The following is a 14,576-nucleotide window of genomic DNA, read 5'->3' as shown; positions in this document are numbered from 1 at the left end:
CTGGCCGGGGCTGGGTTTGAACCCGCCACCTCTGGCATATGGGGCTGGTGCCCTACTCTTTTGAGCCACAGGCACCGCCCAATGTATTCTTTTAAAAAAAAAATCTTTGTACTTCAGTATATGCAAAATGTCTCATTTTTAAAAGTGTTTGAGATATAATTAACATATGCTGTACATTTTTTTAAGTACATACTTTGATATGTGTACATCTATGAAGCCCTTCTCACAATCAAGGTAGAACATATCTTACCCAGACTTCCCTGATGTTCCTTTGTAAATCCCTCCTTTCTACCCCATGCCCCCTACCCAAGCAAGTTCTGCTCTATAAAAACTATATAGGTTGGTTTTATATAAATGGAATCGTACTATGGCTTCTTTTATTTGGCATAATTGAGATTCATCCATGCTACTGTATATACCTGTAGTTGATTTTTTTATTCTTTTTTATTGTTGAATTATATTCCATTGTATGAATCTGTAACAGTGTTTATTCTTTTCTTTCTTATTTTTTTTGAGATAGGGTCTTGAGTCACCCACCCTGAAGTGTAATGGTGTAGTCATAGTCACTGTCGCCTAGAACTCCTGGGTTTACTCACCCTCAGGCTTCTGGGTAGCTAGGATTCCAGACACATACGGCCATGCTCAGCTGATTTTTTTAAAAAATATTTTTTAGCAGAAATGAAGGTCTTGCCATGTTGCCCAGGCTGGTCTCAAGTCTCCTGACCTGAGTAATCCATCTCAGCTTCCCAAAGTGCTGGGATTACAGGCACAATAATTTGTTTATCCATTCACTGAATAAATGTTTGGGTTGTCAGGTTTTGGTGGTTTAAACAAATAAGCGGCCATGAAGTGAAACATTTTTTTACTTCTATTTTAAAATCAATTTTATTGAGGTATAACTTAGCCTATAAAATGCACTCTTCTGAAGTGCATATTTTGATGAATTGTGACAAATTTGTATACCCTTGTAACTAACAACCACATCAAGATACAGAACACATTGGCTTTGCCCCCAAAAGTTCCCTTGGTGTCCTTTCCAGTGTCTCTCACTTCCCTAGCCCAAGCCACCAGATTTGCTTTCAGTTACTGCAGAATGAATTTGTGATTTTTTTTTTTTTTTTTTGTGACATTCTCACTATGTTGCTCTCGGGAGAGTGCCATAGCATCACAGCTCACAGCAACCTCAAACTCTTGGGCTTAAGAGATTCTCTTGCCTCAGCCTCCCAAGTAGCTGGGACTACAGGTGCCTCCCACAATGCCCAGCTATTGTTTGGTTGCAGTTGTCATGGTTGTTTAGCTGGCCTGGGCCGGGCTCAAACCCGCCAGCCTTAGTGTAGGTGGCTGGTGCCCTACTCTCTGAGGTGCCGAGTCGAATTTGTAATTCTTAGAATTTTGTTATTAATGGAATCATACAACCATCATATTAATGTAATTTTGGTTACTTGCTTTCCTTGCTGAGCATGTTTTTTTAATTCATGTTGTATTGTTCAAAGAATCTGTTCCTTTTTATTACTATTTCATTGTATGAATTCACTACAGTTTTACCTGTTAATGTTGGGCATAGGTTCTAGTTTTTGGCTGAGTAAAGTGGATATGATCATTAAGGTACAAGTTGCAGGATAGCTCTCTGGGTGGCCTTAAACCAACCCAGTTCTCCCTACTTTCTCATTTGTGGGTCTCAAGAACAGTTACAGAGTGTGCTGGGAACGCAACATCCTGCCATAAAGAGGGACTGACCCACACTAGCTGGGCTCAGTTCCAGTCCTCCTCCTAGAAGCAGGATGTTCTTTAACGTTTTAGCTTAGTGTGTTGTGTGGTACCCGGGGGCAAAGAACCCAGAGCAGGGTGCTTTCTGGTGTCCCTCGGCCGTGGTAAAAGTGAGGCCTTTCCCCACTTGCAAGATTACATCTGCGTTAGGCAGCTTTCCTGAGCCTTGGGAGGCAGGTTTACCAGAAAGTCCATACTTCCGTTGTGCTGCACTCTCACACACACACAGCTTGCTTCCAGACCTCCAGTCACCGTTCAACTGGCCCTTTTTGGTGATATCTTTCTTAACCATTCTGTTTCACCGGCAGCCTGGAATTTCTGCTTTTTTCTCTTGTTTTTTTTTTTTTCCATAGCAAATATCCATGCAAGAAATTTATTTGCTTGTCTTCTCATAAGGAAAAGTAGTGATAAAGATAAACCCAGATCACAACAAGCAAAGTAATTTACGGTCTGTAAATTTGCTAACCCCGTCTCTTAAGTAACGAATGAAAATCGCTGAGCGCAGTCGGCTCCAGAGGACCCCACAAATGATCACGGGACAGCACTAAGCAAACTTGAGTTCCGCCTACCCCGAGAAAGAACCGAGGAATCTCGGCCCCCGAAAACAGCAGAGCTTAACTTGGCCAATACTTGTCTCAGCACAGGAAGAAACCGAAGTCAAGTTTCTATCCAGTCAACACTGCTAAAGCCCAGACCTTACTTTCCGGTTCCGGCTCGTCGATCCCTTCCGCCGCCTCCGCCGGAAGGGACAAGATGTCTCCTGTTCTCCTTCGCGTCCGCACGGGATTTCGGTTTGGGAGAAGGGGTCAGTGCAGGAGTGAGTGATACGGACGGCCGGATTCTATCCTCCTGCCTGTAACCCGAAAGAAACCGGACCTCGCGCTTCCCTACACGGAAACGGACTCCGGGAGGGCGAGGATAGGGCACCGATTTCGGAGTTTGAAGGCTTTGTTTCCGAGGGGGAGTGCTACGAAGACGCACCGCGGACGGGGACGGTGAGTTCACCCAGTTTACTAGCAGTCCGGTCTGGGAGGGGACGGCTCAAGCCGGGGCAGCCTTAACTTTCCTTGGGCAGTGCCTCTGGTTCCCTCAGCGGATATTTATCACGTGCCTACAGAGGCCAGTCCCTGGGAATGCAGGACGGAATGGCAGAACTGTCAGCCTCTCCCCTCTGAAAATGTAGTTAATAGGGCCGGCGCGGTATTCACGCCTGTGATTCTAGCACTTTGGGAGGCCAAGGCGAGTGGATCGCCTGAGCTCAAGAGTTCGAGACCAGTCTGAGTAAGAGCGAGACCCCCCGCCCCCGTCTCTACTAAAAAAAAAAGAGAAAAGAAAAAGAAAACCTAGCCTGGCATTGTGGCGGGCGCCTATAGTCTAAGCTACTCGGGATGCTGAGGCAAGAGGATCACTTAAGCCCAGAGTTTGAGGTTGCTGTGAGCTACGATGGCACCACGACACTCATCCCGGGGCGACAAAGTGAGACTGCCTCAAAAAAAGAAAGAAAGAAAATATAGTTAATAAGAAAACAAAATTGATAGGCCAATACTTCATTTTAGTTGGGATTAGAACTTTGGAGGAGGTAGTCGCGTGGCCCAGGACGCTCTAGTAAACAGATTTTCAATGGAGTTGAACGGAGGGAGGAAAGTCAGAGCATCTACCTGCTGGAAAAGGCAGAGTCGGAGAGGAAGCTTGGGAACTTAAAGCTGAGAGAAGGACCTTGCGGCAGTAGTAAAAGAGGCACGCAGGGCCCAAACCTTACGCTACGGAACACGGCGACACAATTTAGAGCTTTATCCTAAAAGCAAAAGAACAAGATCTGGTTTACATTTTTGTTTTTTTTGTAGGGACAGAGTCTCACTTTATAGCCCTCGGTAGATGCCGTGGCGTCACACAGCTCACAGCAACCTCCAAGTCCTGGGCTTAGGCGATTCTCTTGCCTCAGCCTCCTGAGTAGTTGGACTACAGGCGCCCGCCACAATGCCCGGCTATTTTTTTGTTGCAGGTTGACCGGGATCAGGTTCGAACCCGCCACCCTTGGTATATGGGCCTGGGGCCCTACCCACTGAGCCACAGGCGCTGGCCCCTGGTTTACATTTTTAAAGAAACTCTATGACAGCAGGTGGAGATTCCCATAGGAGGGCAGGAATTGTGAGAACACTCTTAGGAGGCTACTGCTGTAGATGAGAGGTGATGGCTTAGGGTATGGAAGAAGAGTGGACAGACCAAACTTATATTTAGGAGTAAGAATCAGGACTTTATGAATGTGTGTATCCTTTAATGTAATATAATTGGGATCTTACTGACTATCTTTCTGTATCCCTTTTTTTCACTGGACTTCAGCGTGACTGAAGATTGAGGTACTGCGTACAAGGACATTATTCACAAATATTTTCTGGGTTTTTTTTTTTTGTTGTTGTTGTTGTTTTGAGACAGAGCCTCAAGCTGTCACCCTGGGTAGAGTGCTGTGACATCACAGCTCACAGCAACCTCCAACTTCTGGGCTAAAGCTATTCTCCTCCCAAGAAGCTGGGACTACAGGCGCCCGTCACAACACCCAGCTATTTTATTGTTGCAGCCATCATTGTTGTTTGGCGGGTCCAGGTTGGTGCCAGTATGTGGCTGGCACCTTAGCCGTTTGAGCCACAGGCGCCAAGCCTTATTTTCTGTTTATAACAGAAAAAATTAGATGTAAATCTACCAAGCCAGAGATAACTTATTAACTTCTTGGTGTGTTTTCTCTTCAATGATTTTTAAAATATGCAGCTTTTAAAGAACCCCACAGTTCAACCACGTTTTTCATTTAGATGTTTTTACTTAAAGTTATTTATGCTGTTTTCACACATCAAGATCACAGTTTTAATGGTTGTTTAGTAACAACCAATAGGTTGTTTTCAGCTTTTCTCTGATAAAATGACCAGAGGGACACATACAATCTTTGGGTTTCCAATTAATTCCTTGAGACAGGGATCTAGACATGGAAAGTATGAGATAAAAGGATAAAATAAAACCCATCAAATTGCTCCACCAAAATATCTCAAGGCTTTGATTGAAATTGGTTTTTGTTTTGTTTTGTTTTGTTTTTGAGACAGTCTCACTATGTTGCCCTCGGTAGAGTGCAATGGCATCACAGCTCACAGCAACCTCAAACTGTTGGATTTAAGCGATTCTCTTGCCTCAGTCTCCCAAGTTGGAACTACAGGTGCCCATCACAACGCCCAGCTATTTTTTGGTTGTAGTTGTCATTGTTTAGCAGGCCAGGGTTGGATTGAAACCCGCCAGCTCTTGTGTATGTGGCTGGTGCCCTAGCAGCTGAGCTACAGGTGCCAAGCCTGATTGAAATTGTTTTCAAGATCAAATTTTTGGCCCCACCTGGTGGCTAACCTCTGTAATCCTAGCACTTTGGGAAGCGAAAGCAGGAGGATCTCTGGAGAGCAGGAGTTCTAGATCAGCCTGAGCAATTGCAGGATGGAGCAAAATAGAGAGGCTCCATCTCTACACAAAATAGAAAATCTGGTGGTGAGTGCCTGTAATCCCAGCTACTTGAGAGATTGAAGCGGGAGGATCACTTGAGCCTGGGAGTTTGAGATTGCTCTGTCTCGAAAAAAAAAAAAATTCAAATTTTCAATTTTTGTAGTACTCAAGTTTGTTCAAGGATATATTTAAGTTATGTCTTTGCAGTTATTCAATTTGTGTTTGTTGTTATTTTTGAGACAGGGTTTAACTCTCCCACCCAGGTTTGAGTGTAGGAGTGCAGTGATGTGATCACAGGTCACTGCAACATCAAACTGATAGGCCGAGTGATTTTCCTGACCCAATCTCTCAAGTAACGGGGATTTCAGGTGCCCGTCAGGTAATCTTTGAAAATATTTTTGTAGAGACAGTGTGTTACTATGCTGCCATGGCTGATCTCAAACCCCTGGCTTCAAGCAGTCCCCCGACCTGGGCCTCCCAAGTGCTGGGATTATAGGTGTGAGCCACCACAATTGACCACTAGCTATTCAAATTGTCTCTTATGCTGCTTTTATGTCTCTGTACCCCTGTTCTTTCCTGGTTAAGCTCATCTAAGGAAGGGACAGTGTTATCGATTAATAAATACCCTCTCTGCTTAATTTCCACGTATAGAATGAAATCTTTGCATCAAGTGTGATACTTTATTCTTTAAATTTATTTATTTATTTATTTATTTAGAGACAGAGTTTTACTTTGTTGCCCTTGGTAGAGTGCTGTGACATCTTAGCTCACAGCAACCTCAAACTCTTAGGCTCAAATGATCCCCTTGCCTCAGCCTCCCAAGTAGCTATTTTTAGATAGGCTATTTTTAGAGATGGGATCTTGCACCTGTGAGCTCAGGCAATCCATCTGCCTCAGCCTTCCAGAGTGCTAGGATTACAGGGATGAGCCACTGCTCCCTGCCTTAAAATTATTTTCTTCCTTAATACAGAGTGTCCCAAAGGTCATCATAAATAGGAAAATTAACAAAACTCTTATTGTATTTTATGTATTTTATATTTTATAATTATATATCAATACATAGAGAAATATTTTGTATTTTATAAAATTTTGTAATGAACATTTTCTAAATAAAGGTACACTTAGGCTGGGCGCGGTGGCTCACACCTGTAATCCTAGCTCTCTGGGAGGCCAAGGTGGGCAGATTGCTTGAGCTCAGGAAATCGAGACCAGCCCGAGCCATAGCAAGTCCCCCTGTCTCTAAAAATAGACAGGTATTGTGGCAGGCACTTGTAGTCCCAGCTACTCAGGAGGCAATTGAATCACTTGAGCTCAAGAATTTGAGGTTGCTGTGAGCTATGATGCCACAGCACTCTACTGAGGGTGACAAAGGAGACTTTATCTCAAAAAAGAAAAAAAAAGAAAAGGGTACACTTAGCTATAATTTTCCATTTTCCCTATGTATGTATGTATGTAAGTACGTATGGCAACCTTTGAGACTCCGTTCTTGTGTTCAGGTCCTGCAAAAATGAAATGATGAGGTCAGAAAGTTTAAAAGGCTGAGCTGGGATAAGGTGTCATTAATACCATAAGTAACCTGTGATTCCCCCACTGGTAATCTGCTTCTCATTGTCTGCAGGAGAAGCAGCAGCCTCTCTACCATGCATCTGAGCCTGCCCCATGTGAGCAAACAGGGGACCAATATCTCCGCTGGGTTTTCCCCAGGAGTGGTAAAGGAAGTAGAAACAGCTTGGGTTAGAAAGATAGCATCTCAGGAGGATGCCAAATGGGTTTTGGGAAGGGGTTTCTCTAGGTTAACAGTTGTGTCATCTTATTAAAGTTATTTTCATTTATTTATTAGCAAGAATGTTTGTTAAGAAATGAATCCTAATGTTAACTTTTGAATAAAAGAAATATATTCAACTTTTTGGTTTTATGCAGTAGAATCCTGCTTATCCATGAAATGCAGTTAACATATCAGCTGGACCTGTTTCCCGAATGCAGGGTGACATTTTTATTATTTAAAGATGTGAAAAATGCAGGAGATTTGAGGAAAAAGGCCATGGAAGGCACCATTGGTGGTGCACTGATAAATCCGACAGTGGTGAGTACAAAGAATGAATGACCCATACTGGGCACTTAAAAATATGTTCAGTTTTTATGATGTTATAGGTTAGCCTAAAATTCTGTCATCGTCAGGTAAAAATGAGTGTCCAAGTCAGACATGACCAAACGTAAATTTAACAGTGAACAGGGTTATGAATGCCAGGCTCTGCCTAGGAAATAGAAAAGGTCTTGATGTGGCTCTGACAAAATGGCAGATGCCTGGTGGTAAGTGACAGAGCTGAGATTCGAACCTAGACATTCTTTGCCTTGGTTCCTCATCTATTATATACAAATAGTAATAATAATATCAATGTCATAGGGTAATTTTGAGGATTAAAGAAAATAATACAAAGTGTTTAGTGACTTTCCCATTAGCCCTCAATAAATGTCATTTAAAAAAATTTTACTTATATAAGTTCCTTGCATCTTTAAAATCCTGTATAAGATTTTCTGACTATCCAGGCCCTTGAGATAATAGTTTTGAAAATATAGTCCATAAGAACTGTGATAGAATAAAACAGCTTGATACTAGAGTTTCCATGGGATAGGACATGTGTCTTTAGATTGTACATGTGTAATTTTTATTATTTCCTTTGGTAGATTGTTGATCCATTTCAGATACTTGTGGCAGCAAACAAAGCAGTTCACCTCTACAAACTGGGAAAAATGAAGACAAGAACTCTGTCTACTGAAATTATTTTCAACCTTTCCCCAAATAACAATGTAAGGCGGAAGTGACTGTTTCTGCTGACCTTGTCATAATAACTTGTATGTATCTTCCCCAGTATTGGGTTGGAAGCTAAATTCCTGCAACCTGGTTAGTGTAATAAACCAGGATAATAGTGAGGAGGGCTTTGGACAGATGGTTGGGGTTTAGCACCGTCTTACTAGGCAGTCAGTTTACATATGATTAAATAGTAGTTTAGCTTAATTAAGGCTAGCTTTATCTGTCCTTCCTACCATTTAGGTCAGGAAGATTCCTCAAATTTTTTTGCTTAAGCTGACAGAAACCTAACTGATAAAATATTAGGCGTCGATATTTTGTGTGTTGGCATGCACAGCTTCCACTCTTCCTGTGAACTCCTTGAGAGTAGGGTCTGTGTCTTTCCACATACCAGGAACTTTCTGGTGTCAGCGCAAGCCCTTAACACATGCTCACTCACATACCTAGTGCAAACAAGTGCTCATGGTTTGAAATACTCACGGTAGTGCTTCCTCAGTAAAACCTAACTGAGCTAAAGGTAGACCACATATAGCAATGAAAAATGACTGAAATTTTATAGATGAAGTTTTAGTATTAATATTATACTATTAATCATTCAACTAGGTTGAATGTCAAGAGAAAAATTAGGAAGCCTACGGCATAGTTTAAATTATAGATGGTGGAAAAGTTTTTGGGTTGTATTTATTTCAGCATGATGGCAGAATTCCCCTTTACCTGGAGTAAAAGTTACCCTTAATTATTTTTTCTTTGAGATCATTTGAAATAATTAAAAGAACTATTGAATTCAATAAACATCTATTGAACTTGTCCTTGTTCCTAGGTGTAGAAGAAGAAATAAATGTATTCCTATGGAAAGGCAGAAAAATAAGACAAAAGTTAAAATGCCCCAGGACAAATGATATATAGGAATCTGATTTAAATTTTGAGGAAAACAAAGAAGCCATTCACTCTAAAGGGAAGAGTGTTCAGTGGGGAGTGGTATTTGAACTGTGGACCATGAAGCATGTGTTCAGCACCTGAACCCTGGGATACAGACCATCAGGGCAGACAGCATGAGCACAGGCAGAATGCCATGAATGTGTCAGGATCCCAAGCAGTCCAGACTAGCCAGAGGACAGGGGTATCTGGCTGGAGGGTCAGTTAGGGCCAGACAGAGGGATGTTTTTGTGCAATGCCAAAAATTCTGTCCTTGATTCCATAGGAACAAGGTTCAGCTTTAACTATGGAGTACTTTAGAGACAATGCTGATAGATGATGGAAAGGGATTGTTGAAAGGAGAACTAGGCAGAAAAAAACTATTAATATATGAAAAGTAATGGTGGCGCCTGTGGCTCAAGGAGTAGGGCGCGGGCCCCATATACCGGGAGTGGTGGGTTCGAGCTCAGCCCTGGCCAAAACTGCAAAAAAACCCAAAAAAGATATGAAAAGTAAGAACCTGACCCAGAAAGAGGGTAGATCAGGGGATATTTCAGACACCGGACACACTGGTTAATTGTATTTTGTTGTTTTATTCTTTTTCTTAGATTTCAGTGGCTTTGAAAAAATTTGTATCTCAGAAAGAGGTAGATCAGGGGATGTTTCAGACACAGGACACACTGGTTAATTGTATTTTGTTGTTTTGTTCTTTTTCTTAGGTTTCAGAGGCTTTGAAAAAAATTGTATCTCAGAAAGAGGGTAGATCAGGGGATGTTTCAGACACAGGACACACTGGTTAATTGTATTTTGTTGTTTTGTTCTTTTTCTTAGATTTCAGAGGCTTTGAAAAAATTTGGTATCTCAGACAATAATACCTCAATTCTAATTGTTTATGTTGAAGAGGGAGAAAAACAAATAAATCAAGAATACCTAGTATCTCAAGTAGAAGGTCATCAGATTTCTCTGAGAGATCTTCCTGAAATAACAAATATTACAGAAGTTAAAAAGGTTTGTAAGGTTTTTTGTTATTGTTGCTTGTTTGTTTGTTTTGAGACAGAGTCTCAGTCTGTCACCCTGGCTAGAGTGCTGTGGAGTCATAGCTCACAGCAACCTCTAACTCCTAGGCTCAAGTGATCCTCCTGCCTCAGCCTCCTGAGTAACTGGGACGACAGGTGCCTGCCACCACATTCAGCTAGTTTTTCTATTTTTAGTAGATAGGGGTCTCACTCTTGCTCAGGCTTGTCTCAAACTCCTGAGCTCAAGCAATCTGCTGACCTCAACCTCCCAGAGTACTAGGATTACAGGCATGAGCCACTGCATTCAGTTCATTTGTAAGTTTTTAAAATTACTTGAAAAATAATGGTGAAAAAAACTGCAAGGGGTGGCACCTGTGGCTCAAGGAATAGGGCACCAGCCCCTTATACTGGAGGTGTAGGGTTCAAACTCGGCCCTGGCAAAAAAAAAAAAAAAAAAAAGCAAGGTACAGGTCTATGTAAAATAAAACTACAAATTTAGTCGAGTAAGCATTCTGCACTGTAAGATTCTGGGGCCAGGTGCAGTGGCTCATGCTTATCCCAGCACTTAAAAGGCTTAGGCAGGAGTATTGCTTAAACATAGGAGTTCAAGGTTGCAGTGAGCTGTGAAGTTGCCAGTGCATTCCACCCTGTGCAATGGAGCAAGACCCTGTCTCTAAAAAAAAAAAGAAAAAGACAACAAGAAAGTGGGCACCTTTTAAATGACAACCTTTGGTGTTGTACATTTAAGATGAAAATAAATGTAGTTTGAAGTTAATATCTAGACATGTACTTAAAAAAAAAAGAGAGAGAGTGAGTCTTACTTTGTTGTCCTGGGTAGAGTGCCCTGACATCACAGTTCACAGCAACCTCAAACTCTTGAGCTTCAGCAATCCTCTTGCCTCAGCCTCCTGAGTAACTGGGACTATAGGCATGTGCCACTGTGCCTGGCTAGTTTTTCTATATTTAGTAGAGCTAGGTTCTTGCTGTTGCTTAGGCTGGTGCCAAACTCCTGAGCTTAATCCATCCACCTGCCTTGGCCTCCCACAATGCTAAGATTACAGGTGGGAGCGTAGATGTGTGCTTTTAAAATTGATGCTCATTTGGTTTTCATGCTCAGAGTTTCACCATAACTGTAGATTAAAGGGAATATTTGACATAAGTAATGAATTGCCTTCTAATTTGAATATTTTAATCATATTTGTAATTTGTGATTTTAGACCATTAATCCAATAATCAAATTATTTCACTTACACACATTTCTATATGACAGTTCATAAATATATATCAAGTCATAATGTGTCTTTCATTTTTACAGATATATAAACTTTCATCACAAGAAGAATATATCGGAACACTATTGGATAGTATCATTTGTAGAATGTCAACAAAAGACGTTTTGTGAAATGTTGGAAATAACAACAGATATTAACAACATTAAACCATTAATTTTATTTGTTTATAGTCAGAATAAAAATTGCAAACACTGCGTGAATGTTTAGTATAGTAGGAGTTTGCCTTAGTGGTTTACACCCATCAGTTCCTCTGGCTAGCCCACCACACCTCTTCCAGGCCTCTGACTCTGGTTCTAAATACTTCATACCCTAAATGCCTTTAATTCTCATAGCAACTTAGTGAGGTAGATATGTTATCATACCTATTTTATGCATGAGGCGATTGAAAGATTAAAGAAATATTAACGTTGCCCAACGTTACACAGATAGTGTAAAATTATTTGTAGGAATGGTTTGATTTCTTTTCTCACTTTATCTTGTATTTTAATTGTATCAGTGAAGATTTACTAGGTCAGGAGTGAACCACCTTCTGGGAAGGTCAGATGGTAACTACCAATATTTTCTGCTCTGTGGACTGTATGGTCTCTGATGTGACTACTCAGCTCTACTGTTGTGGTGTGAAAGCAGCCACAGGCAATACAGAAATGTTGAGCATGGCTGTGTCCCGGTGAAGCTTCATTTCCAAGAACAAGTTGGGGGCAGGATTGGACCTGAGGGCCATAGTCTGTGGATTCTGGGTTAGTTAGACTCAGCTGGGCTGCAGTTACAGTTCCTAAAGCCAACTGGCTGGATGCAACCAAAGTTTGTCTTGCTCATTCAGCATGGCCAGCTGGAGTTAATAGGAAGAGTCATGGGGCTCAGGAACCCAGGCTGCTGAAGAGCATCTCAACATGCTGTCCACAGAAGGAAACCCAGATGGAAGGGAGCATCCACATAAAAGTGACAATTATCTATGTTTTATTGGCCAAAGTTGGCCACATGACTGTACCAAGTACAGAAAGGGTAGGGAATTATAATCCTACCATGTGCTACAAAATGGAGAGGTAGAAATACTTAAGAATGATGTGCGTGGTTAACATTTCCTGCACAGTTACTGTGCTCTGTCAGGCAATTTATATGCACTGTCTCATTTAGCTCTCTCTATAATCCTAAGATTTTTCAAGTGAGGAAACACAATTAGACTGTCTCTCAACCTATATTTCAAAACTTTAAAACCTAGAAAACAATTGAAAATAGTACAAGGAACATTCACACAAATTCACCATTTTTTATTGCTGAACTACTTCAAAGTAAGTTGCTAATATGCTACTTTATCCTACATTTTATTTGGTTCTCCTGTCTCTTGATATTGGTTGATCTAGAAAAAGTCCTTTTTAAAAATGATGTTGACATTTTTTTTTTGAGAATTCGAGTTTCCTTGCAACCTGGATGTGTTCGTTATTAGCATCAGTTTTGAAAAGTGGAACCTCCATAGTTGACCACCTCCCCAAATTGACCACTTCCTTAAGTTGACCTAATTTTCATAGACCAGACATGCACCACATGTATGTATCAGTACAGTTAGCCTAGTTCCTTATGTGGACCAGTTTGTAATACTCCCCTGGGTGGTCAACTTACAGAGGTTCTACCGTATTTCTCCTTGTCCATTCACCTAGCCCATATTTCTTTATATATATATATATATTTTTTTTTTCTTTTTATTGTTGGGGATTCATTGAGGGTACAATAAGCCAGGTTACACTGATTGCAATTGTTAGGTAAAGTCCCTCTTGCAATCATGTCTTGCCCCCATAAAGTGTGACACACACCAAGGCCCCAACCCCCTCCCTCTGTCCCTCTTTCTGCTTCCCCCCATAACCTTAATTGTCATTAATTGTCCTCAATTGTCCTCAATTCATGCTTCTCCATTCTTGTGATGCTTTACTAAGAATAATGTCTTCCACTTCCATCCAGGTTAATACGAAGGATGTAAAGTCTCCATTTTTTTTAATGGCTGAATAGTATTCCATGGTATACATATACCACAGCTTGTTAATCCATTCCTGGGTTGGTGGGCATTTAGGCTGTTTCCACATTTTGGCGATTGTAAATTGAGCTGCAATAAACAGTCTAGTACAAGTGTCCTTATGATAAAAGGATTTTTTTCCTTCTGGGTACATGCCCAGTAATGGGATTGCAGGATCAAATGGGAGGTCTAGCTTGAGTGCTCTGAGGTTTCTCCATACTTCCTTCCAGAAAGGTTGTACTAGTTTGCAGTCCCACCAGCAGTGTAAAAGTGTTCCCTTCTTTTCACATCCATGCCAGCATCTGCAGTTTTGAGATTTTGTGATGTGGGCCATTCTCACTGGGGTTAGATGATATCTCAGGGTTGTTTTGATTTGCATTTCTCTAATATATAGAGATGATGAACATTATTTCATGTGTTTGTTAGCCATTCGTCTGTCATCTTTAGAGAAAGTTCTATTCATGTCTCTTGCCCATTGATTTATGGGATTGTTGGCTTTTTTCATGTGGATTGAGTTCTCTATAGATCCTAGTTATCAAGCTTTTGTCTGATTGAAAATATGCAAATATCCTTTCCCATTGTGTAGGTTGTCTCTTTGCTTTGGTTATTGTCTCCTTAGCTGTACAGAAGCTTTTCAGTTTAATGAAGTCCCATTTGTTTATTTTTGTTGTTGTTGCAATTGCCATGGCAGTCTTCTTCATGAAGTCTTTCCCCAGGCCAATATCTTCCAGTGTTTTTCCTATGCTTCCTTTGAGGATTTTTATTGTTTCATGCCTTAAATTTAAGTCCTTTATCCATTTTGAATCAATTTTTGTGAGTGGGGAAAGGTGTGGGTCCAGTTTCAGTCTTTTACATGTAGACATCCAGTTCTCTCAACACCATTTATTGAATAGGGAGTCTTTCCCCCAAGGTATGTTCTTGTTTGGTTTATCGAAGATTAGGTGGTTGTAAGATGTTAGTTTCATTTCTTGGTTTTCAATTCGATTCTAAGTGTCTATGTCTCTGTTTTTGTGCCAGTACCATGCTGTCTTGACCACTATGCCTTTGTAGTGCAGACTAAAATCTGGTATGCTGATGCCCCCAGCTTTATTTTTATTACTAAGAACTGCCTTAGCTATACGGGTTTTTTTCTGGTTGCATACGAAACGCAGAATCGTTTTTTCCAAATCTTGAAAGTACGATGTTGGTGTTTTGATAGGAATGGCATTGAATAGGTAGATTGCTTTGGGAAGTACAGACATTTTAACAATGTTGATTCTTCCTGTCCATGAGCATGGTATGTTCTTCCATTTGTTAATATC

At 41.0% G+C, this 14,576-nt stretch overlaps 1 protein-coding gene across 10 annotated transcripts; it reads left to right on the top strand.

The window, feature by feature from the left end:
• Positions 1-2,487: 2,487 nt before the first annotated feature.
• On the top strand, positions 2,488-11,464 carry TPRKB (TP53RK binding protein). Of its 10 annotated transcripts, none has more exons than XM_053588323.1 (5): positions 2,488-2,762; positions 7,222-7,321; positions 7,924-8,046; positions 9,794-9,970; positions 11,294-11,464. In XM_053588323.1, the coding sequence occupies exons 2-5, from the start codon at positions 7,280-7,282 to the stop codon at positions 11,378-11,380; spliced, it is 429 nt and encodes a 142-aa protein (XP_053444298.1). In that variant the 5' UTR covers positions 2,488-2,762; positions 7,222-7,279; the 3' UTR covers positions 11,381-11,464. The 10 variants fall into 10 exon arrangements, with proteins under 10 accessions (XP_053444298.1, XP_053444297.1, XP_053444293.1 ...); XM_053588322.1 differs by having other exon boundaries at positions 2,488-2,767; XM_053588318.1 differs by having other exon boundaries at positions 2,489-2,762; positions 7,162-7,321.
• Positions 11,465-14,576: the final 3,112 nt, after the last annotated feature.

This window comes from Nycticebus coucang, chromosome 4, assembly GCF_027406575.1.
Source record: "Nycticebus coucang isolate mNycCou1 chromosome 4, mNycCou1.pri, whole genome shotgun sequence".
In the NCBI taxonomy this organism is placed as follows: Eukaryota; Metazoa; Chordata; class Mammalia; order Primates; family Lorisidae; genus Nycticebus; species Nycticebus coucang.
The sequence above is the reverse complement of the archived record's forward strand: the minus strand, read 5'-3'. Positions and strand labels throughout refer to the sequence as shown.